The following is a 25207-nucleotide window of genomic DNA, read 5'->3' as shown; positions in this document are numbered from 1 at the left end:
AAAAAAAAAAATACTGTCCCAAATACAGCTTTACTAAATATTGGATATTTATATAAGATAATTTATCTTTTCACAGTAATATATAAACATTCTCCAGATAAGCTCCAAGATAGAGAGCCTTTGCCACTTCATGCCTGAAGGTTCATAAAACTGACAACCTCCTTCCACAGAAAGATGAACAACAAAATTCAGTTTCACTTTTCTTCTGTGTGTGCATGTTTGCACGTGTGCACACTGTGCATGGGTGTGTGTGTGTGTGTGTGTGTGTGTAGAAACCAGAGGTCTTTGGGTATCTTTCTCAATTGTTTTCTTCTTTATTTTGTGGGACATGATCACTGAGTGAACCTGGAGCCAACTGATTCACAACTAGACTGCCTGACCATCAGGCTTCAGGGAATCCTTCTGTCTCTGCTTCACGAGCATTGAGACTCTAAATGCCTATTGCTACACACCCCGTTTTATGTAGGTACTAGGAATCTAGACTCGGGTCTGCATGTTTTCATGGCAATTTCCCCCAGCTTTCCACCCTACCCCACACCACAGTTCCTCCTACTACTAGTGCTAAAATTACAATGTGGCATACCTTACTTAAAATTCAGTTCCTGCTAAAGGAAAAATCAAAACAAATAGACGATAAGGAGTAATAATGGATGTCATGACACTCAGGTGTTTTCAAAGTGCACAAAGTGGACTAGCCAGTTAGTTTAGCAATCAACAGTGACAAAGAGTTATAGAGCTCCTAGAGGTAAGTGCTCACCTGAATTGTATATGTAGCCCTGACTTACAGGTACTACGAAATAGAGATCTGGCACCTGGGAGGTAGACTGTTAGAAGAAGGCGGCTTCTAGAGTCAGCCACTCCCAATCTTGGCTCCATCTGGTACTATTTGACCTTGCAAAAATATCGTCTCTCTCAGCTGCAGCTCTCCTATACATAAACTAATACATATACATAATACTATATTATATTATACATATATAATATTATTTTATATATAAGATTTTATATATATACATATTCATAATGCTTCATGAAAGTACCAGGAGGACTCAATGATTTAATAAAACATCATTACTTAATATGGGGCTACGCATTTAACAATATTCCTTAATTCTTCTTCCATTTATACTTCACGGGGTAAAGACTACAGTTACCAGTGCGGAGGTGCATGCCTTTAAGCACTGAGGAGGCAGAGGGCAGGTGGCCCTCTGTGAATTCTAGGCTAAATGGGGCTCATAGTGAGATATTATCTCTAATTAAATAAATAAATGTATTTCATCAATTTTTCTGAGTTTGCTTAATATACATGACAACCTGGGAGCTTTCCCAGCTATAAACCCAAAATGGCATTGTTTATTATACATAATATTCTATTAACACATGAAAAAGTTTAACTATTCTGGCCTTGAAACAGTTTGGTCAAGTCTTCATAAATAGCTATAGTCAACTGGATCAAAGTACAAACACCAAAAACAGATGCTTTCTATAAATCCATTTACTGCTTTGAAGTTTTCAACTGATTAACAGCTACAGAAAACTGTCATAAATCACAGTAAAAATAATACAAAAGAAAACCTTAAATTATTCTTAGTTTATATCTAGATACTGCTTGTGGCTTCCCACCAACCCATTATTGGTATTCAATCTGTGCAGCCTGGGTACTTACTAAGCCTGGGTACTTACTAAGCACTATTTGCACTTGCTTCTTCTGTATCAGGTTTACTTTGCAGTTTCTTCTAGAAAGCTAACTGACTTTGTCCAAGGAAGTCTCCCTTTTTTGAAAAACCAAAGCTGCTACAGTGTTTCCACATCTACCTCCAAAGCTGAACTTGGGTGTTGGAAGCTCTTCGAAAAGTTCAAATCCTATAAAACAAAATTAAAATATCTGTGTTAGAGATTTTGTACTGACAATGTTCTTTCAAATCCTTTCTACACTTAATTTTGCAATTTTTTTCCAACTTACCCCCCCCCCAGTTTTTAAAAATTAAGCAGGAAACAAAAAGGACCAAACACAACTGGCAGGGAAGTTGTGTCCTCATTTCCTGTAGTCCTGCTTGCCATCCCCTCCTCTCCATGTCCCTTAGTCTATTTCACTGTCGCCTTAGTGGGAATGAGCTGTGACACACTGAATTACTGTCACATGCCAGCACTGCTTCTTATGTGGCTTTATATATAGGAACTCAATCACATCAGAAATATAAAGGCATGCAACACAGAAAGGTTAAATTACTTAGAATAAAAGTGATTTTGTAATAATGAGAAAGTTCTAGAGGACAGAGTTCTGATGGTTATATTACAATATAGACGAAGTTCTAAACTGCACATTTAACCACTATCTACTTATGGGTTTAGTTGTATCTGTTTTTTCTAAGATGGGGCTTTGTACAGCAGACATTCACCCTATACTTCCTATATACCTAAGGATGACCTTCAACTCCTGATCCTCCTAATAAGTACTAAAATTAAAGGTGTGCACTCCCATGTCCAGTCTGAATTGTACAATTAAAAATGGTTACAAGAATAAAAAAAATCTATGCATGTTTTATCACAATTTTAGAAAGATTAAACTACTAACTCTCTTGAAAGAAAAAAAAAAAAACCTTCAGAACACAGCATACTTTAAAAAAAAAAAAAAAAAACACCAAAAGGCTAACTTTGAACCCAATAGTAGGTTCAAGTCTCAGTTTTTCCACCTCTAAGAGATAGCCTTCTCCTCAAGGAAGCTTCTCCATGATCCAAATTCTATACAAAGATGGTAGATAGCAAAGTTACCTTTGTAACTTTGTAAGATTAAAATAAAATGACTGTTTCTCTAAACTATAAGTAAGGGGTGTGTGTGTGTGTGTGTGTGTGTGTGTGTGTGTGTGTGTGTGTGTGTGTGTGTGTGTGTGTAAGTATGTATATTAAATAAAGCAGGTTTGGCAAGATGGCTCAGTACTCAGCAGGTAAAACAGAGGCTTTCAACCTTAGGCTGCAGCCCATTTGAGAGGGTATCAAGTGATCCTTTCACAGGAATCAACTAAGACCATCTACATGTCAGATACTTACATTACAATTCACAATGGTAGTAAAATTACAGTTATAAAGTAGCAACAAAAATAATTTTATGGCTGGGGATCACCACAGCATGGGAACTATATTAAAGGGCTGCAGCATTACGAAGGTTGAGAGCCGCTGAGGTAAAGGCTTTTGCTGCATCTTTGTTTCAATCCCTGAAGTCTGTATATAAGTGGAAGGAGAGAAGAGACTACTAAGTTGTCTTCTCATTACACACAAGCCATGGCAATTGCACCCCACAGATATGCATGCATCATACACACACACTTCAGGTTTTAGGGGTTTGGCTGGCTGGCTTGCTTGCTTTCTTTCTTTCTCTCTTTTTTTTCTGAGACAGGTTTTCTCTGTGTAGGCCTGGCTGTCCTGGAACTTGATATGAAGACTAGACTGGCCTTGAACTCACAGATCTATCTGCTTCTGCCTCTCTGCCTCTCTGCCCCTGCCTGTGAATGCTGGGATTAACGACAGGTGCCAGCACCACCTGACATGATTTTTTTTTTCATTAAAAATAAAAGAAGGAAGCAGGGCAGTGGCAGTACATGCCTGTAATCCTAGCACTTGGAAGGTAGAAGCAGGCAAGTCTCTGAGTTCAATTCTAGTCTGGTTGGTACAGTGAGTTCCAGCCAGGGCTACATAGGAAAACCCTGTCTCAAAAACAAAACAAAACACAAAACCCATCAGGGTATTTATTTCGGTAGTAGAACATTTGCCTCTGATGTATGAGGCTTGAATCTGAAATAAATAAAAGGAAGCTGAAAGGTCACTAAACAAAATCATAAAAACACTTACATTGTATGAACAGGACTACCAAGGAAAACTGCATGATTCATTTCAAATATGGAAAAAACAAAAGACAAAGACCCTTAAAAAAGACTGGTTAAGTGAGGCACATGAACTCACAGATACTGCGGCAGGCAGCACACACACAGGCCCTCAACAGGTTCAAGCCAGACAGTCTCAGAACCGAGCGGCTGAAATAGACACAGGCTCCACAGAAGATATCCATAGTTGGTACCCACTAGCAAAGAAAAACTCACTTCTCGCCAATGGACTGTCAATGAACTTCAGGACAAGTCCCATGCCTAGGAGTAGCGGGCCAACACAAAACATACTCAACAGTATTTTTGTAGAGTTTTTTGCTATTGTTTTGGTTTTTTGTTTGTTTGTTTTTTTTGTGTGTGTAACCTTCACTGTTCAAGAACCCACTCTGTAGACCAAGCTGGCCTTGAACTCAGAAATCTGCCTGCTCTGCTTCTGGAGTGCTGTGATCACAGGCCTGTGCCACCACCACCTGGCAACTTTTTGTCTCATTATGGTCTATTTAGGCATTTTTGCTTTTTTAAATTTTTCTTTCTATTTTTGTAGAGATTTTTGCTGTTGTTTTTATTGTTGTATGTTTCTTGGTGGTTTGTTGGTTTGTTTGTTTTTTGCTTCTGGGTTTTATTTTGGTTTTGTTTTTAAAGAAAAAAGAACACAAAGTTGGGTGGGAGAAGTTAGAGGAAGGAAGTGTACAAAAATACATGGTATGAAAAAAATTTTTTCAATTAAGAAAGAAAAAGACTGGTGAGGTAAATTTCATTCTAAGCCAATGAACTGTGGCAGCCATTCGAGGCAGCTAATAAAGAGGGCTTCAGCAAACTCTGCAGCAGAGCACTCCGCTGCTGTCTTGCATCTAAGTCCATGTACCATTTTCTAAGTAAATTAATCCTTAAAACTCTCTAATGCTATGTAATTGTGTCTTTAACACTATTATAATATTTTCCTTATCTTAATTCTCTACTTAGTTCTAAACTGAATATAATATAAAGAGTTTACTCAACAGTTCTCAGACATTCATATTTTAAAGCACAGTATTCCAGGTTAAAGCCTGTTCCTCATTACCAAAGACAGACAAATGTGTTTCTGTCTACTGGTTCCAGGGGTAAAAGAGAACACCTGTATTTAAGAACCAGGAAAGGAACTTGCTCTACACAGCAGAACTCTTGAGCATTTATTAAACTGTTGAGTTTTGGAAAGGAGGAAGGATTATTGTTAGAACCAAACTGTTCTAAGAGAAACAAAGGTAAGATGTAATATAATAAAATGAATGACAAAATAAAAGACAGTAAATCACACACAAATTCTTGTTTTCTAAAAGTAACAGTAACAAAGCCAAAAGCTTGTATTTTTAGGAATAAACACTTCAGGTTTTCCATTATAAAACCTACCAAGACCACTGCATGTGTACAAGAGGACACAGGATATGTTCTCTCTGCCTAGTCCTTTAATACTAAAAAGAAGTCAAAATCTAAGACAGATGTGTTCAGTATGATACAACATGGTTACAGAAAACAGTGTGCAGGAAACTCTCTTGAGGTAGCTCATCTCTTGTGACAGAGGTCAAAATGTAACCAAATATTTAGTCTAGAATCATTTACTTAATACTTCATCCCAAAAATTCCTTCCATTCCTCTATAAAATAATTAGTACTAACCCTGAAAAAGACTCTAAGGAAAAAGCAAACAAATACCAAAAAAAAAAGAAAAATTGTCAAAATACTTTCCCAGGAATGCCTGTGTGCTACATGAATAAACTGGAAGGTAAAATACTTCTTAAAGTGTCCAAGGAAGAGTCTGAGAAAACTCCAAATGCTCTCTGTATAGATTTATTCTCAGTGCTCACAAGACTCCCCATTAGTAGTACAGTCCTAATTACCCTTGGCTAATGAGACAGAAAAAGTCCTGCCTTGCATTGGAAGAAGAGGAGGAGGAGGAGGAAGAAGAAGAAGAGGAAGGAGAGGAAGAAGAGGGGGAGGGAGAGGGGGGAGGAGGAAGAGGAAGAGGAGGGGGAGGGAGAGGAGGGGGAAGAAGAGGAGGACTTTCTTAAGAACCAGTATGTAGAAGTGCTATACATTCCCCATTTCATTTCTGTGCAATTATAAATAATTGTTCCAAATATACTGGAAACAAAAAGACAAATTCTAAATACTTAAATGACCCCTAAAGCAAACCATATAAATTACATATAAAATTAAAACATTGGTCATGTACTTCCATTTGTATGATTATAGATTCACAAATAAATTAGTGCACTGAAGTCAAAAGCACAGCACTGTGCTCTGAGTCTCTGGATAGCAGATCATACAGCTTAAATAAAAGATTGCATTGCTTAAATAAAGAGCTTGATCTTTACAAGCTCATAAATTTTAGTACTTAACTGCCAGGATTTCTGGGAAAAATGTTAAAAAGGCTCCTGGATCCCAACCAATTTACTTTTCTGTGCTTTGTATACACAGTTCAAAGTTATTACCAAGGTCATTAACACAGAAGAAAAGCAGGCAATTCCCACAACCGAAAATGTAAAATACTGTACCCACAGGGGAGCTGAGTACAAGTACTAAGGAAGCCCACATTCAAAACGGTTACCTTCACTGAATGCATCTAGTAACTCTGCCTTGGTCCAATTACAGGAGGTTATTAGAAAAAAGCCTTTTACTTCCAACACCCTGGAGAGAGACATCACATATTGCTTCCTCTTCTCAACTGCATTGTCAGGATTAAGACTTATGGCATCATAAGTCCCTTTGTCAACACAGACATGAAATCCAGACAGCTTTGTGGAAAGATTCAAAAAGTCTTCTACCTATATTAAAAATGAGTGTCCATATGAGAACAATTAACACAATTTTTATATAACTTAAGTGACAACATGTAAAAGTTTAGACATAAAAGGGCCCATTATAATGGTACTTTACATATAATAAACATATTTTCAACTTTATAGCTAACTTTCATGTGCTTTATTTCTTAGGTCATTAAAGTCAAAATTAGAAGAGAGGCTGATAGTGTTTCCTGGACATTTCAAACCTCTACAAATTTGGAAACAAATCAAAGCCAGGAATACTGGGTCAAAAGTCCAGTTTATGAAAAGTTGTTTCTTATGAAAACATTCAACATATTTATCAAAATAACAAAATTTATTTGGAACCCAGGACATTGGAAATAAGATTTATGGCTTATACTACCACTTGAGTGGCCTAAAGTAAACAAGGAATTATCAAAAGTTCCTTTGTTTTGATTTAGCAGCTCACAAAGCTACTAATGGATATAACCAAAAAAAAAAAAAAGCTTAAGAAATTAAGGGACTATTTAAACTATGATTACTTAACTCAGTAAATGTCTTGCACTTTAGCTCTTAATAATTCATCAGCATCCTGTTTTTAATAACCTAATACAACTACAATATTTGAAATTGAGATGTGCCTCTATTTTATAATACAAAAATTTACTAGGGTTGGGATTTAGCTCAGTGGTGAAAAGCGCTGTGCCTAGCGTTTAAGGCCCTAGGTGGGGTCCCCAACTCCGAGAAAAAAAAAATTTACCAATAAATTTAAATCTAAAATACTTTTAAAATCAAACAATTAGCCAATCATCATTTATATAATTTCAATAAGGTAAGTAGCTATCTACACAATTGCCTTAAAATGAGTACTGTGTGTTGGTATTGAGCCTCTTCTTTGGGTGACAGGGTCTCACACATGTAGCCCAGGCTCTCCTAGATCTGCTAAAATTGCAGGTGCATACCAACAACACTACACTCGGCAGGTACTTCTATTAAAAGATGGGATTTCCCACTCTCCATATCCAATGTATAGAATTCATTACATTTGAATCAAAACAAAGACAAACATCCTCATCCTAAAAACCTGTACAAAACATTCTTGTATTGCAAAGGTCTTCATGACACTTGTGCTTACTACATAGAGGATACAGTAGTATGTAAAAGAGTAAAGAAGCCTGTGTTAGAATATAGCAACCTTGTATTTTATACAGGGAGAGATAAACAACAAATAAGCTTCTATTGTTTACGAGCATCTTCCAGAATACACATCGGAAACCTAAGCACAGTCATATGTTAACAGTATTAGGAAAAGGTCATTGGAAGGTGATTGAGTCATGAAGTCTCTCTCCTCACGAACAGATCAATGGACTAATAAGAGACTGGCTTTGTTATGAAGGAAAACTTTCCCTAGTCTACTTGCTCTGCTGTGAAGTAGGAAGAAGGCCCCTTACCACATCATGTAAGAATCCTGGACTTTTCAGTCACTAGAACTGTGGACTTTATGCTTTATAAATTACCTAGTCTACGTTGTTCAGTCATAGTAACAAAAAGCTAATGAAAACAAACTCATAAAGGAAATATTTCAAGCAGCTGCAGAGATGGCTCAGTAGTTAGGGCGCTACTCTTATGAAAGAGCCACATCAGGTGGTTCACAACTGCCTACAGCTTGAGCTCCTGGAAGTTTAATGCCTCTGCCTCCACATGCACACACTCACAAGTACCCACATGCACACTCATATGCCTCCACATGCACACACTCACACACACCCACATGCACACACTCACATGCACCCACATACACTTACACATACTCACATACACACACTCACACAAGCACACACACACAAGCACACTCACTAGACAATCTGATCTGTACAAGCTTGCTGGAGTGCATCCACACACCACACAAAGTAAACAGATGACTATAATAAGATAGTAATACTATTTCAGATAGGGCCAGCAGGATGGCTCAGCAGGGAAGCCTGAAAGCATAAGTGTTAGCCCTGGAATGAAATGAGAGAAGCAACAGCAGCAAGTTGATCTCTGATCTCAATTCATGAACACATGTATGTCCACACAAGTACACACACAAAAATAATGCAATTTAAATTTTAAAATATAAATACGGCCATTTAATAATGGCATATCATGAAATCTCTCTTAAAAAGTATTTCAGGAGGTTGGGGATTTAGCTCAGTGGTAGAGCGCTTGCCTAGGAAGCGCAAGGCCCTGGGTTCGGTCCCCAGCTCAAAAAAAAAAAGAACCAAAAAAAAAAAAAAAAAGTATTTCAGATACAGTGCTATTAAAGAGTGAAAATAAGGTGTGGAAATAAGCCATTGGCTGCCCTTCAGTAGCTTCAGGTTGGGTTCTCAGTACCATCACAGCAACCTACTATCACCTGTAACTCAAGGCATAGGGAATTTGCAGCCATCTTCTGGCCTTTGCTGGCAAAACATTAATACACATAAAAATAAATAAATCTTAAATAAAATAAAAATAGGGCCTGAGCTCAAGAAATAAAGGCACTTGCCACCAAACAAATTGAGTTCAATCCCTGAAGCCCATATGAAAGAAGGAGACTTTCCACTGTGTGCATGTATCCTCCCTCCCCAACACACAATAAATGCCTCCACTCTGTACTGTGGCGTATGTATCCACCTCACACATACAATAAATACATGAGTGTAATTTTAAAGAGAAAAAAACAGCATGGTGGTACATGCCTGTAATTCTAGCACTTGGGAAAGCAGAGGCATAGAAAGGCCAGAAATTCAGCTACATAGCATGCTGGAAGCTAGCCTGAACTACAGAAGATCCTGTCTCAATAGCACAAAACAAAACAAAGAATCATGAGCCAGCCAAGATGGTGCATACCATAGTCTGTAGAAAGAGAAAGTAGTGGGATTCTTAGGCCAGCCTAAGCTACAAAGGGAAGCACCCTAATCTTGTGGGGGGAAAAAGGAAAAACAGTAGTAAGATTGTGAGCGACTAGGAAGATAAATCTTACATAAAAAAGTCAGCCTGAGCACACACGTTTAATCCCAGCTCTTGAGAGGCAAAGACAGGCAAATCTCTGAGTTTGAGGCCAACCTGGACTACAGAGCAAGTTCAGGACAGCCAGGGCTACACAAAGCAATGCTGTTATGAAAAATACAAACAACAATAAAAAAAAGCAGCCTGAAGTGGCTGGAGAAATGGCTCACAGGTTAAAGCTGGCTGGCCTTCCAGAGGACCCAGATTTGATTCCCAGTGTCCACATGACAGTTCACAACCATCTATAACTCTAGTCCCAGGAAATAGAACACCCACTTCTGGCCTCCTCAGGGCCCAGGCACACATGATACATACGCATACATGCAGGCAAGAAATTTGGAGGGGGAAAAAAAAAAAAAAAAAAAAAGAAAGGGGGGGGGGGGGAGAGGGAGGGGGGGGGGGGGGGGGAGGGAATAGGGAGGGAGAAGGAAAGGGGTCAGGGGAGTAAAGCAGCCTGGAAAGGCCTCCTCTCTAAGGAGGTGCTATTCCAACAGAGATGTGAATAATGGGAACAAACTTGGCCTGCTAAGGAAAGAAAGGCAGAGGTAGCAAGGATAAAGTCTTAGACAAACTTAACACATTCCATAAACAATACAGCCAGTGATTGAAATGCTGAATAAAAGGAAAGGGTTAAAAAATGAGGGCTAGTGAACCAGGCAGTGGTACACACCTTTAATCCAAGCACTCGACAGGGGCAGAGGCAAGAGGATCTCTGAGTTCAAGGCCAGCCTAGTCTACACAGCAAGTTCTAAGATAGCAAGGACTACATAGAGAAACCCTGTGCTGAGAAAAGAAAGGAGGGAAGGACCGAGGGCTAAAGATGGAGTTCAGTGGCAGAGTGCCTATCTAACACATGCAAGGGAACGTATCTGACTCTAGCATAAAGAAGGGCTTCCAAAAGCTGGCTGTAGCATCGTCCCATGCTGCATGCAAAGGGGACAAAACAGAGGTCTGTGAGCAAAACAGTGATGTAAGCCAATTTTCATTTTAGATCAAAAATACTACTTTGTGGTAGGTACATGGATCTGAGGTCTGTAAGCTTTGGAGTAGTGAGGCAAAATGATTGAAAGAAAAGAGAAGAAATGAGGTCCACTCCTTGAGTTTTAAGTGTTCTAATTTCCTTCCATTGCTGTGAGAAAGCACTCAGACCAAAACTAACTCTGAAGAGGAAAGGACTTACTTTCTCTAACATTTCCAGGTTGTAGTCCAGAAAGTCTGAGCAGGAACTCAAAGCAGGAACCTGAAGCTGGTTAACTTGCTGACTTTCTCACAGGCTTATGCTTAACTAGTAGCTTCCTTGTACAGCCCAGGAATACTAGGGATGGAACCACTCACAGTGGACTGAGCCTTCCTGTATCAATTGGTAATCAATTGACAATGCCCAAAGATATGCTCACAGGCCAATCTGATCTAGACAATTAATCAGTTGAGGCTATATCTCTGATGACTTTAGGTTATATAAAATTGACAAAACCAACTAGGACAAAGAATTAAATAACTATGTTTGGTAGAACATCCTATACATTTATAAGTTGACTTTTTAAAATATAAGCCATTTTATTTGAAAAATAAATATAACCAAATTCTGCCATCCTCACAGTTCAAATGGTGCGGCCTCCACTGCTAAGTGGAGCTTCAGACAGAAAACAGGACCACAGGGATATCTGCATTTATAACTTTTTGATCTGATTAACCCAGAGCCAGCTACTGAATAATTTTACAAACATATATGTAAGATAACTGTATGAACACACACATGTATACATACACACACAAAGAAGAACACTTTCCCACAAAGCATAGTATTACAAGCCTATTATCCAGCTAGACTGAGGCAGAAGAAGGCAAGTTTGAGACGAGCCTGAAATACACAGAAGGACTCTGCCACACAAAAATGAAAAAAATAACTTCCCTAAACTAACTAGACTAAAATTTTAACATTTACTTTGAAATGTTTCAGCTTTGAACTGTTTCAGTTTGTATTATTTACGGTTGATTCTTAATTTATGAATGCAAAAATGCAAGTAGATTAACATTCTGTATAACATTCAAACATTATAGCTTATTGTAAAATATTAATGTAAATAAGTTACCTTCAAGTTAACGTCAGATAGCCCTTCTTTCTCTAAAATACTTGCAGAAAGCTTAATTGCAGAAGGAGAATAATCAATCCCAGTTATATTAGAGAAACCATGTTTCACCTAGAGACAGAGAATAATTTCATAGTTTAGTTTAAAACTTAATATTTTTTGCTTATGAATTATCATATTCTTTGAATATTAGTTATTTTAACTGTTATAGATCAAGTGTCATAGAATAGCCAGTTATTTACATGTTTAAAATTGTTATTATATCCTATGTAGAAAGCAAAAGCTTAAATCCACAAGTTTTTTGCTTTTGTAATATCTGGTTTCCTTTCAAAAGAAAATTTATTTTCTCAAAGATAATATATAAGCCTTTGGAATAAAAATATAATATTAATTTCTGATGCTGTTATGCTCAAATTCACACAGGAATTTATCTCACATTTTACTCGACTCAAGTAAGTTATATAAATAAATTAGATGCATATGTAGTGAATTGGTTTTAAGTTATTTTCCTTCAGCAAATTATAAATTATTTAATTCTCTTCCACCACATAATTTACAAATAATATTTGTATAGCATTTTTTCACTTTTTGAACTATTTCACATATTTTATTAGATCTTTGTGACAGGCCTGTGAAATAGGCTTGGCAGGTACCAGTTTCTGCAGGGAACTAGAGAAGGATGACTAGGCTTGAGAGCTTACTATCTTCTGGGTATGGACCCTCCTCAGACATGTGGTGTCATCTATAATGTGACCCATTGCCCTCTTCTGGTGTTTCTGAAGACAGCGACAGTGTACTCATATACATAAAATAAATAAATAATTCTTTGGGCTAGAGAGATGGGTCAGTAAGTGAAGTGTTTGCTACACCAGGGATGAAGACCTGAGTTCAGAACTTCAGAACCCACATGAATCTCAGTCAAACAGTAGCATGCATCTGCAATTCTAGTAGCCTAGAGCAGCATTCTCAACCTGTAGGTCATGACCCCTTTGGGGGGAGGGGTTGCATATTAGATACTTATATTACGATTCATAACTGTAGCAAAATTACGGTTATGAAGTAGCAACAAAATACTTTTATGGTTGGGGGTCACCATAGCATGAAGAACTGTATATTAGGAAGGCAGAGAATGACTGTCCTAGAAGAAAATGAAAGGTAAAGACAGGTGAACCCCCAGAGTATGCAGTGGAGAACAAGAGGCCCTGTCTCAATCAAGGTAGGAAGTGAAAACAAACACCCAAGGCTGTCCCTACCTGTACAGAAGCACCCTGACATACACATGCACACTCACGCAGGCATAGAAACATATTTTAAAAGATGAGACAAAAAAATACATGTGAGTCAGATATGGTATACACCTTTGATCCCAGCACTCAGGAGACAGAGGCAAGTTGATCTCTGTGATTTTTTTTTTAATGAAAACAGCCACCAATTTTATTTTCACATGTCACAATACAAGTGAAAACTATTCTTTTTTAACCCCATTTCTCTCCCTCTAAATTTATTCTCTCTGCCAGAAAACACTCAGGCTCAGCACCATGATCTCCTGGTGAAATACAAAACTGATAAAGAGCCTTCTGCTCTTATCTGTCTGGCTGAGTCATGCCACGGGGAGTGGGAACCATCATCTGACAAGTGGGAGGCATGTGGCCTCCCATGGGTAGCCTCATCCAGGAGCAGCTGCCATGGGCACCATCTCACGAGGAAGGCCCATCAGCAGCATCACTGAAGGGCCTTACCCATTCAGCACTGCTGGAATGCCATGTGCAGAGCCAGAACTGACAGGGCTCAGGATGTAATCCACTGGGACAACTAAAGGCTCAAATGAGGAACCAGATCTCTATGATTTTGAGGCCAGCCTTGTCTACATAATGAGTTCTAAGCCCACAAGGACTGCATAATAAGAACTTGTCTATAAATAAATAAATAAATAAATAAATAAATAAATAAAACTGGTAAGACTATGGAGAACTATCATTCACTGTTGGTAGAAATGTAAGAGGAGCTGCTGAGTAAAACTATCTTTTTTTTTTTTTTCTCGGAGCTGGGGACCGAACCCAGGGCCTTGCGGTTGCTAGGCAAGCGCTCTACCGCTGAGCTAAATCCCCAACCCCTGAGTAAAACTATCTAATAGTTCCTTAAATCCAGCAATTTGACTTATCAATTCCAATCCTACGAAAATACTCCTCAAAAGGATGAGAACATATCTCCACACAAACATATACAAAGTTTACAATAGAAAAACAAATAGAAAAAACTAAAATCCAGCAACGCGTGGATATACACGCAGTGGTATAGCCATACGATGGAATATTTTTCATCCACATAAAGGAATAAAGTCCTGACATGCTACAATGTAGATGGGCCTTTTTTAAAATTATGCAAATGAAAGAAGTCACACACAAAGGCTACATGTGAAATATACAAAATAGACAAATCAGTTAACACAGTGGCACATATCTATAACTTCAGCACTTGGGAGACTAAGGCAGGAAGATCACAGCAAGTTCCAGACTAGCCTGGACTATAACTGTGAGTGTACTAGGTCAGCCAAAATATATAAGACTTTATTTCTAAAAACAAGAAGAGGCTGGAGAGAGGGCTCAGTGGTTAAGAGCATTGACAGCTCTTCCAGAGGTCCTGAGCTCCGAAAAAAAGAAAAAAATAAAAAGGTACATTATGGAGCTGGAGAGATGGCTCAGCGGTTAAGAGCACTGACTGCTCTTCCAGAGGTCCTGAGCTCAAATCCCAGCAACCACATGGTGGCTCACAACCATCTGTAATGGGATCTGATGCCCTCTTCTGGTGTGTCTGAAGACAGCTACAGTGTACTCATCTATAATAAATAAAAAATCTTTAAAAAAAAAAAAAAAAAAGGTACATTATGCCATGGATGGCAGCTTACACCTTTAATCCCAGCACTTGAGAGGCAGAGGCAGACAGAGCTCTGAGTTCAGGACCAGCATGGTCTACAGTGCTAGTTCTAGGACAGTCAGGGTTACATAGCAAAACCTTGTCTCTAAAAACAAAACAAAACAAAACAAAAGAAAAAGTATACAGTAATAAATTAGGAAAAAAGAAAAATCAGTTCATCAGTTCATTCACAAAAATACAATCTTAACTTGTATATGCTCCTAAAAAAACTTAGAAGTTCATATAGCAAAAACTGACAAAAATCAAAGAAAATATAAATCCACAACTATGGCTGTACACTGTTTCAGCAACTAATAGAAATAGTAGAAACCAGCAAAAAATACAGAACTAAATACCCTCAAAACACTATATGCATCTAACATTTATAGAATATTCTACTAACCACAATACCCACTCTCAAGTGCACATCATCCAAGACAGACTATGTGCTAGAGGACGTAAAACAAACCATAACAAACTTAAAAGCATCGAAATCCACAAAGTATGTTCCCTGCTAATAAGTGCATTAGAACTATAAAACCCGAACAATAAGGTAATAGAAAAAGTTGCTGTTTTAAAAGTGAAACAAAATTCTAAATTGATGGATAAAAGCTAGAAAAGTAAGTAGAAAATACACTGGGTGATGAAAACAAATACAGTGTCAGAACTGTCCCCCTTTCCTACATCCACACCAGCATCTGCTTACAGATAAACTCACAGCAGTTATTGCTTTTACTGAGTACAGTGGAGGTCTTGAGTCAATAACCTAACTCCGGGGCTGGACAAATGGCTCAACAGTTAAGAGCACTGTTACTCTTGCAGAGGGCCTTTGGTTCAATCCCAGCACCTACAGTGATTCACAACTGTCTGTAACTCCAGTTCTAAGACTGCTGGATTCTTAGGACCTGCTTGGGTATGTGATGCATAGACATATATTCAGGCAAAAGCGTTACATACATAAGCGAATCTAAAAGTAAATAATAATAATACTCTAAAATCCCTACCCTAAGAATATTTTTTAAAAAGCAAGGCAAATGAAAGAATCCATATGTGAAGACTCCTGCCTGTAATTCAGTGCTCAGGAATCTGAGGCAGAACCGCCATAAAGTTCAAGCTACATTGTAAGCTCTAGCCTGAGCTACAAAGCAAGACTCTTCTCAAAAATAAAGCATAAAGCAGTGAGTGAATGGAAAAATAATGTGAGCCACAACCACGTAACAGAATGCTCAGCAATAACAAACACATCCCATATCCAAGCATCCCAGTGCTGGGGAGGCAAAGGACAAGGACTGTAGGCTAGACGTTATAATCCGACCACCAGCAGTTCATGGCTATCCTGAGCTCCAGAGACCTTATCCAAACAAACAAAAGCATGACTATTTAGGGGACTAAATAGAGATGAGTCAATTGGTACAGTGTCTGTTGCACAAGCATGAAGATCTGAACTGAACATCCAGCACCCATGTAAAAGTATCACACATCTATAATCCAGCACTGGGAAGGAGGATCTCTGGAGCCACACAGTAAGCTCCAGGGTCAGTGAGGGAGGCTATCTCAGAAAAAAAAAAAAAAGTGGAACGGGCAGGCAGAATGGTTTACCAGGCACAGGTGCCCACCAGCCAGCCTGATGACCTGAACTGATCCCAGAACCACTAACTCCTCAAAGTTGTCCACTGACCTCCATAGTATATATGCATAGTATACAGAAACACAAGCATACATAAACAAAATAAATGACAGAATTTCAAAAAAGGTAAGGTGGAGAGTGATTGAGAAAGACACCAGTGTTAACTTTTGGCCTACACATACACATAATACATTCACATGAACACATATGCACACACCAAGAGAGAAGCAGTAAAAGATTAAATAGAGAAAACTGAAATTACCACTTACAACAAAGCTGATAATTACAGACAGAGAAAGCCTAAAAGAATCTATAATCTCAAGGATAAACCATTAGCTTCTACAAGTAATGTACTATAATTCAAAAGAAGGCTTGGACAATGGCTCAATGATAAGAATGGGTGTCCAACATGCACAAGACCCTGGATTCAATCCCTAAACCACAAAATTGAATAAGTAAAATCTAAAAAAATCTACAGGTAAAATGAACATGTGAATAAATATGTGTGTGAGATGGCTATAAAAAGAATCATACACAGACAGAAAGCAATGAAAATAACCAACTACCGAAATCACCACTGGAATCTTGCAGAATGTTACATGGAAACCTAAGTTAATCAATGTAGGAAGTGAAGACCCATTTGGCTAACCTGCAGAGGACAGTGGTTACTTTTACTGAAGAAACTTGACCACAGTGACCACTGTGTGGGTGTTCACTTAGTAACAATCCACTGAGCTGCAGACATTTCATTCCTGAGCTCTAAAGAACATGTTTGTTTTGTCTTGACGTTTTAAACTGTTTCAAGAAATGTTACTCTGCCTCTCTCCTTACTACACCTAAAAGGAAAACTTTGCTCTTACACAATAAAAAACACAATATGGTAGCCAACCTGAACTTAATCCTCATCTCTATCCTTACTCCACGCAAATTCTATTTTACCAATTACTTAAAGGCAGAAGACCTACGATACTTCAACTTTCAATGCCTCAACTTTCATATATTTAATTCTCATAATCTAGTATTTTCTCTCTGTGTAATTATACTCTATCCACACTCACTTAGATTCCCACCCAATTTGAATATTAATTCCTCAAGATCTTTCCTTATCCCCCCTTTCCATTGCTAATTGCTTCTTCTTTTATACTCAATTTATACACTATCATCTATGAGCTACAACTTAACTATCTGTCAGCCCATCCTCTATTATACTATAATCCAAGCACAAGAGATCACACGTCCAAGCTTCAAGTACCAATATTGGTATGTGGTAGTCACTAGTAACCTTCAATCTTATGTGTGTATGCTAAGCGGCTCAGTTAGTAAAGCCTGCTGCCAAGCCTGATGTCCAGAGTTTAATCCCTGAAACTCACATGATAGAAGGAAAGAAGTGACTCCCTCAAGTTGTCCTCTGACCTCACATGGGCACTGCAATAAGACATACACACACATATACACGCATGCACACATAAATATATAAATGTAACAACAACTTTTAAATAAGAAATAACAATAAGCTAGGCAGTGGTGGCACATGTCTTTAATCCCAGCACTCAAGAGGCAGAGGCAAGTGGATCTGAGTTCAAGGCCAGGCTGATCTAGTGAGTGGCAGGACAGCATACAGCATGGACTGCACAAAGAAGTCCTGTCTTTAAAAAGAAAACAAAACAAAAGAGGGGGGGAGGGACTGAGGGAGGGAGACGGAAGGCGGGAGGCAGGGAAGGAGATGGTAACCCACCTAGGATGAACCGCCCTCTTACACTTCCTGCATGCAATGACTACTACAAACACAGGAGAACACTGAGAGAGGAACTTGTGCCAAAACCTTGGTGCATGAACAATATATTTTTGTTAAGCAATATAATTATATAAAATGAAGAATACATGCCCTATTAGAATTGTAAAATCTGGGCTGGAGAGATGGCTCAGTGGTTAAGAGCACTGACTGCTCTTCCAGAGGTCCTGAGTTCAAATCCCAGCAACCACATGGTGGCTCACAACCATAGCAATGGGATCTGATGCCCTCTTCTGGTGTGTCTGAAGACAGAGACAGTGTATCTATATATAATAAATAAATAAAGTTAAAAAAAAGAATTGCAAAATCTCCTTTTAAACTATTCTTAAAATTTTATAGACATAAATGTTTTCCCTACTTGTATGTACACTACCAACACGTCTGGTGCCTATGAAGGCCAGAAGACTTAAATAATCCCCTGAACTGGAGCTGCAGGTGGTTTGGAGTGGTAAGCAGTGAGCTGCCTCTCCAGCCCTATATATACACAGATCTCTAGACCTTTGAACTATAAGAGAAGCTAATACAGATCACCCAGCCTATACCCTCAAGAGAAACTGAAGCCCAAAAAACTTAAGCAGGCTTGCTCAAGGTAAAGACTATAACCAAAAGAACCAAGACTAGGACTCTAATCCCCTGGGGCTTCTCACTCAGGGAATTAGGTCCTAATCACTAAAGACAGAATCTTAAACACCATAATCCCAAATGATGGAACCTTGAAAGACCAAAATCACTAAACATAAAATCCTACAAAAATCTCAATAGTAACTCTGGGAAAAATAATTTTAAAAACTATTTAAGCTAGGCATAGTAATGTGCATCTGTATTCTCGCACGTGAGAAGGGACAGAAGGAATGTAAGTTCAGAACGTCCTTAGCTACAGAGTAATCCAGAGGCCAGCCTGAGCTATGTGAGACTCTACTTCAAAAGAACAATAATAAACAAAACACGATGCTTGAAAGGCATTTACTTAAGGGCTGAAGACAGAACATGATGTTATGTCCATGGAAAAACAGGTTATCAGCATTATGGCATACACATAGTAATCCTAGCATTCGGGAAGAAAAGCTAGAGGATCTGAGATAGGAGGCCAGTCTAGATAACAGAGTAAGACCTTACTTCAAAAACAAAACAAGGGGTTGGGGATTTAGCTCAGTGGTAGAGCCCTTGCCTAGGAAGCGCAAGGCCCTGGGTTCGGTCCCCAGCTCCAGAAAAAAAAAAGAACAAAAAAAAAACCAAAACAGGGGGTGGGCATGATAACACACTCCTTTAATCCCAGAATTTGGGAGACAGAGTCAAGTGGTTCTCTTGTGAGTTCAAGACTAGCCTAGGCTACAAATCAACACCCAGGGCAGCCAGAGCTACACATTGACCCTGTCTCAAAGAACAAAAACATGAGTAAAAACAAGCTGTGGAGAGATTGCTCAGCAGTTAAGAGCAATCTCTTGCAGAAGATGTAAGTTAAGTTCCCAGCACACACATAATGGCTCACAACCATTTCTAATGCTACATAAACTCATGTAGATGAAACACCCATTTATATAAAACAAATAAAAATTAAAGTTTAAAAATAAACCCACAATAAAGTTTTGTTGATAATTTGCAAACAAAGAAAAATAAACTTTCTGAAATTTTCACAAATGCCAAAAAAAAAAACCAAACCCAAAACCCTCCCACCTCTTCACTGGCTAGTATTAGTGTCTCCATGCACAAGCTGTTCACCACACACCTACAACAGTGATAATTCAAATCTGCAAAAAATATAAAAACAACTATTATTCTGGTTTCGTTGCTGTTTGCTTGTTTGTTTTTGAGACAGGTTTGATTGTGCATCCTTGGCCGGCCTGGAATTCTCAGACCAGGAGTGCCTTGAACTCACAAAGATCTACCTGCCTTTGCTTGTGAGTGCTGCAATTAAAGGTGTGTCTCCTCATGATTTGCCTACATGACAATCAAGTCTTTTTTTTTTTTTAAAGATTTATTCATTTATTATATATAAGTACACTGTAGCTGTCTTCAGATACACCAGAAGAGGGCATCGGATCCCATTACAGATGGTTGTGAGCCACCATGTGGTTGCTGGGAATTGAACTCAGGACCTCTGGAAGAGTAGTCAGTGCTCTTAACCGCTGAGCCATCTCTCCAGCCCGACAATCAAGTCTTTACACTGGAGTTACAGACCGTTATAAGCCACAATCCCTGGAAACAGGATGAGAGGGTTATATGAGCTGCCATGAGGGCGCTAGGAATTAAACCAGATCTCCTAAAGAGCAGCCAGAGATTGTTAACTGCTGAAGTGACTCCCTAGAAATATAAATATGTAGATAAATCTTTAAACTGGGTTTCATCAGTACTGTGCTGCACAGCCAATGTCTCATTATCTGCATATTCTGTTGTCTACAGCTATGCTACTGAAAGCACTTGATCATAACTGAATTTTGTCACAAATGCAAAACATTTTACTGATCACACTTTAAAACTCACCTGCAGATGGCTGGACTGTACCTAAACCCTCATTCATCTGCCATTACTGTCTTGGAATGCAATTTAAACTCATTTTCCAAAGCTTTGCTTTTTCCAGATATTAATACATAACAGATCATTAAGTTTTAAAATGTTTAACCCTAACAGGTTTTTTGTTTTGTTTTGTTTTTAAATGGAGATAGCTTCAAAATACAGTTTAGGCCATCGGTTAGTCAAAGTGAGGTATTCTGCTATTAGACTTGATAACTATGCACCTTCTTCAGTGGGCAAACTGAGCTCTGTTCACAAGGCCAGTAAGCTGCTCAAGCTCCTTCTGACAGGGGCATTCTCTGCAAGGAGCACAGTGCAATGCAGGAGTGGCGGCAACACACAACTGAGTAATTCCGGAAGGAAGAATTTCTTGCATTCATTTATTCATTCATTTATTCACTCATGCGCATTGGTGTTTTGCTTATGTCTGTGAAGGTGTCGGATCCCCTTGAACTGGAGTTACAGACAGTTGTGAGCTGCCATATTGGTGCTGGAAATTGAACTTGGGTTGGAATTGAACTTGGAAGAGCAGCCGGTGCGAATGATCTCTCTACCCCCCTAAATATTTTTGGTCCCCCAGACAAAAACTTTTTGTTCAGAGTTGAGGACTGAACCTAAGGCCTTTCTACCACTAAGCCAACCCTGGTTATCTTGCATTTTAAACCACCATTTTCACTGCCATCTCTGCAACACTGGACTGTCATTTGAAGACTATTTCAGTTGCCAAATTCTGTTAAGCATATAAGTCTATTTGAAGGTCTGACTTTGTTTGGTTGTTGCAATAAAAAGAGTTTCCACAGTACCAGTAACTAGCCTTAAATGTTTTTTTAACTTGCTGGGCATGGTCACATACACCTTTAATTCAAGCACTCAGGAGACAGAGGCAGGCAGATCTCTGTGTCTGAGGTCAGCCTGTTCTAAATAGAGAATTCCAGGACAGCTAGGGCTACACAAAGACACTTTCTCAATTAAAAAAAAAATTAACTGGAAAAAAATGTTTACACTTATTTAATGTGCATGTATAAGTAGCCCTACAGAGGTCAGCATATAAGTAACATTACTCAATCAGTTCTCTCCTTCCACACATGGATTTCAGGAATCAAACTTAGATGGACAGGCTTGGGGGCAAGCATCCTCACCCACTGAGCTGGCTCACTGACCCTAGTATTAAAGCATTTATCTTTAACCATTAAGGAGCTCTACGCAATTAAATTATCAAAGCCTTGGGAACAGTATGATAGTTCAGCAGGTAAAGGCACTTGGCTACCAAGCCTAATACATATGCACGAATAAACAAACAAATATTCAAAATTAAAATATTGCAAAACCTGCTTGTGAGAGAACAATTTTTCATATTTCTTTCATTGAATTCTAAGGAATATAGTAAGAAGGAATTATGCTGTTTCCCCAATACCAAATTATTAGTGGAAAAATATCTAGAGACAAAAACCAGTAAGAGATATAGACTAGAGAGGGGTTTATTGGAGGAAGTGGTTCACACAATTATTTTGACTGAGAGGTCTCACAGGCTGTCTGCAAGGGAATTTCAGTAGCATGACTTACTTCAAGCCCAAATGCCTAGGAAGCAGTGAAGCTAATGACATAACACTCAATCAGTGGCTCAAATCTGAAAGATTGAAGGCCACTGGTGTAATCCCTAGGGTCCCAAGGCCAAGTTTCAAAACATACAACAGCAAAAGAAAATTGTCCTAACTTTCAGAAAAACCAACTTACCTGCTATGTTTGTCCTTGACAGGCCTCAACCTACTGGATAGTGTACACTTATACTGAGACAGCTCTTCCCTTACTCCAACCAGACTCAGTCACTGACCTCCTCTGGAAACCTCACATAAATACCCTAAATAGTACTCAATCAGGACTTTTGGAATCACTACACCTAACATGATACAACTCTCACAGGACTATAAATGTTCTAATCCCCTCCACATTATTAAGCATTCTAATCCCTTCACAGCCTCTGCTTTTTGCTATTAGGAATACAGGGGTTCATGTTTTCAGAATTCTGGCTTCCAGAATTTCAACATTCAAGATTTTACTTTTTCAGGACTATGACTTTTGAGATTTTTATCTGGGACTTCACCATTCACTAGACATCTGGGAGTCCATCTTTCAGGACTATGCCTGACACTATGTCTTAAGTGTTTTCCCACAATACAAACAGTCTCCCTTTTCTCCAGGGTAAACACTCAAAGTCAGTGTTCCAACTGCTTTGCTGTTTCACAGTCAGATGGTAATCTCTTAACTTAGAAATTGGCTCAAACATATGAATACTAAAAGTACCAACAAGTTCAACCAGGAAAACACCATTTCCAGTTCCAATATCAAGCACTGAGGCATCCAACGGGATCTTGTGTTTCTGCATCCACCGTATTACTCGGTACATACTCTCTTCCCCAAACCTGTTAGAACAGAATACAAAGAGCAGATAGACAGCAAAAGTTACAACTACATTCCACTTAAGCTGTTTATACCATAAGCTCACCTATGCCTTTTTTAAAAAGTGATAAGCAGCACTTCTAAGTGTTTAAATTTTATCTTTACTGGTATTTCAGATGTTACACCTCTAAAAATGGAATACCCAAGATACGTGTGTATTATAAATATTTACGTATATATCCACATATAATATAAAAGTATAATATATCTATAAACACACATATTCTATCTACAGCAACAGTAATCCTTAAACATGGTGTCCTAATAACTACCTTCTTAGACATCAGCAAATGCTGGTTCTTACTTACTGAGAAATGACAACTATGGAATGGAAGCAACTTCCTGGCACTATGATCAACTTAAATCTGGACCATTAAAAACTAAAAGACATATTTTAAAGCTGTCAGTGAAGCCAGATTTAGGCAGAGGCAAGTGGATCTCTGAGTTCCAGATCAGCCTGGTCTACAAAGTGAGTTCCAGAGAAACCTTGTCTCAAAAAAAAAAATAAAATGAATAACAAGATGAGAGAGCGAGGGCAAGAGAGCGAGAGCGAGAGCGAGAGCGAGAGAGCGAGAGAGCGAGAGAGCGAGAGAGCGAGAGAGAGAGAGAGAGAGAGAGAGAGAGAGAGAGAGAGAGAAAGAGATTGATTGAGATTTTTAAGCTGCCACAGAAGCCAGATTCAGTTTATGAAGAACTCTAGGCTGCTTTGCTTTGTTGTTCTAAGTTCACATGTTAACGCTCTCTCACGCCCCCACACACAGCTCCTCAGTTTAACTTACCAGATTTCTCCTGTAGCTCCATAGTCTTGGAATGTTTTCAGTTCTCTCTCATAAACAGCATCCCAACTACATGAACAATGAAATGTGGAGCAAAAATCTCAAATTCAACTGCCTTTTGTGAATTAAACAAATATTTCTAATGAAGTTCATGGCTCCTCACAACGGCCTTAAACATTATTAGTGTTATCAATTAAGTGCATATAGTTCATTTAAAAAAAAATCCTTGGGTTAAAAGAATGAAAATTATGGACAAGCGGGATGAATTATACAAGTACTTATATTCATCTGATGAATACTCCTATATACATTTTATCTTAAATAAAAAGAGGCAATTGTCCAAGAATCTCTAAGTCCCAGTCCCAAGTCCAAAATTGAACTGCACGAACTAAGATTGTTACTCCAAAGTTGGTCTTCAACGTGCAGCTACAGGATTTTCTAATCAGTAGGTCAGTGGCTTGCTCACAATGAACGCAGCCAAGATAAAATGGGCTTAAAATTCAGAGCTAAAACAGTCTCTGCCTCTCCCTGTATTCTAGCTCTCCCATTAAATCATCTATTAATCCTTAAAACTGCAACCCCTTCCCATTATCATCTGCTTTCGTCTTCCTATTTCATCTCTAAAATCCCTGCTCCCTCCTCCAAAATTCCTTCTCATCTTAACGCTTAACACACACACACACCCACACACACACCCACACACCACACACACACCCCACCACACACACACACACACACACACACACACACACACACACACACACACACACACACACACTTCTCTACAGCCTGATCCATTAATTTCTGAGATTCAACTTTCTTTCCCCAGAACCCCTATTACCTATCTCCCTAGTTCCCACTTTAGAGCATCTTCCACTACCTCCTGCTGCGGGATCTCACAGCTCTGCGGCCTTTGTATGGTTTGTTGCCCAACCCTCTCCCCCTTTTCCCTAATCCAGATTCCAGACCCCTACAGTGGCTCCCTGAGGGCCTCGGGTCGGCTTGAATCCCTTGAAAGAAGGTGGACCGCCCCCTGGGGCTGTGCTTGGGATCTCACCCCTTAAACCACCACAGGTTGCCTCCGCCATCAGGCCCCATTCAGGAGAGGGCGCCATCTCCTTCCGGGCCTGTCGCTCACCCTCCCCGCCACACTCACTGTTCTCGTGTCCCCAACGCGGACGGAACGAAGTCATCCGCCGCGGGACTGCCCTCTCGAGACTGCGCGGAGACCACAGCACCGCTGTTGCCCTCAGCATCCGCGTTCATGTCGCTCGGCAACTAACGGGCAGTCGAAGCCGCCATAGAGACGGGGACTCGAGCAGAGGGGATGCACGGGCCTGGCCTCTCTAGG

The 25207-nt window shown here is 39.1% G+C and overlaps 1 protein-coding gene across 6 annotated transcripts; it reads right to left on the bottom strand.

Moving 5' to 3' along the window:
- Nucleotides 1–1299: 1299 nt before the first annotated feature.
- Nucleotides 1300–25199, bottom strand: Eef1akmt2 (EEF1A lysine methyltransferase 2). Of its 6 annotated transcripts, none has more exons than XM_032892411.1 (6): nucleotides 25013–25199; nucleotides 23860–23925; nucleotides 22929–23043; nucleotides 11784–11891; nucleotides 6462–6678; nucleotides 1300–1863 (listed from the first exon to the last, which is right to left on the bottom strand). In XM_032892411.1, exons 1-6 carry the CDS (start codon nucleotides 25120–25122, stop codon nucleotides 1745–1747), a joined length of 735 nt encoding a protein of 244 aa, XP_032748302.1. In that variant the 5' UTR covers nucleotides 25123–25199; the 3' UTR covers nucleotides 1300–1744. The 6 variants fall into 6 exon arrangements, with proteins under 6 accessions (XP_032748302.1, XP_032748303.1, XP_032748304.1 ...); XM_032892412.1 differs by lacking the exon at nucleotides 25013–25199 and adding an exon at nucleotides 24914–24969; XM_032892413.1 differs by lacking the exon at nucleotides 25013–25199 and adding an exon at nucleotides 24825–24916.
- Between the last annotated feature and the right edge of the window lie 8 nt (nucleotides 25200–25207).

Source organism: Rattus rattus, chromosome 2 (assembly GCF_011064425.1).
Source record: "Rattus rattus isolate New Zealand chromosome 2, Rrattus_CSIRO_v1, whole genome shotgun sequence".
Classification (NCBI taxonomy): domain Eukaryota; kingdom Metazoa; phylum Chordata; class Mammalia; order Rodentia; family Muridae; genus Rattus; species Rattus rattus.
The sequence above is the reverse complement of the archived record's forward strand: the minus strand, read 5'-3'. Positions and strand labels throughout refer to the sequence as shown.

Excerpts from the sequence above, each read along its gene's own strand:
- Eef1akmt2 (XM_032892411.1), bottom strand. The coding sequence starts at position 25,122 with ATGAACGCGGATGCTGAGGGCAACAGCGGTGCTGTGGTCTCCGCGCAG. Across the intron at positions 23,926-25,012 it reads GCGTTGGGGACACGAGAACA|TTGGGATGCTGTTTATGAGA; the intron begins GTGAGTGTGGCG and ends TTGTTCATGTAG. Across the intron at positions 23,044-23,859 it reads GGAGCTACAGGAGAAATCTG|GTTTGGGGAAGAGAGTATGT; the intron begins GTAAGTTAAACT and ends CTGTTCTAACAG.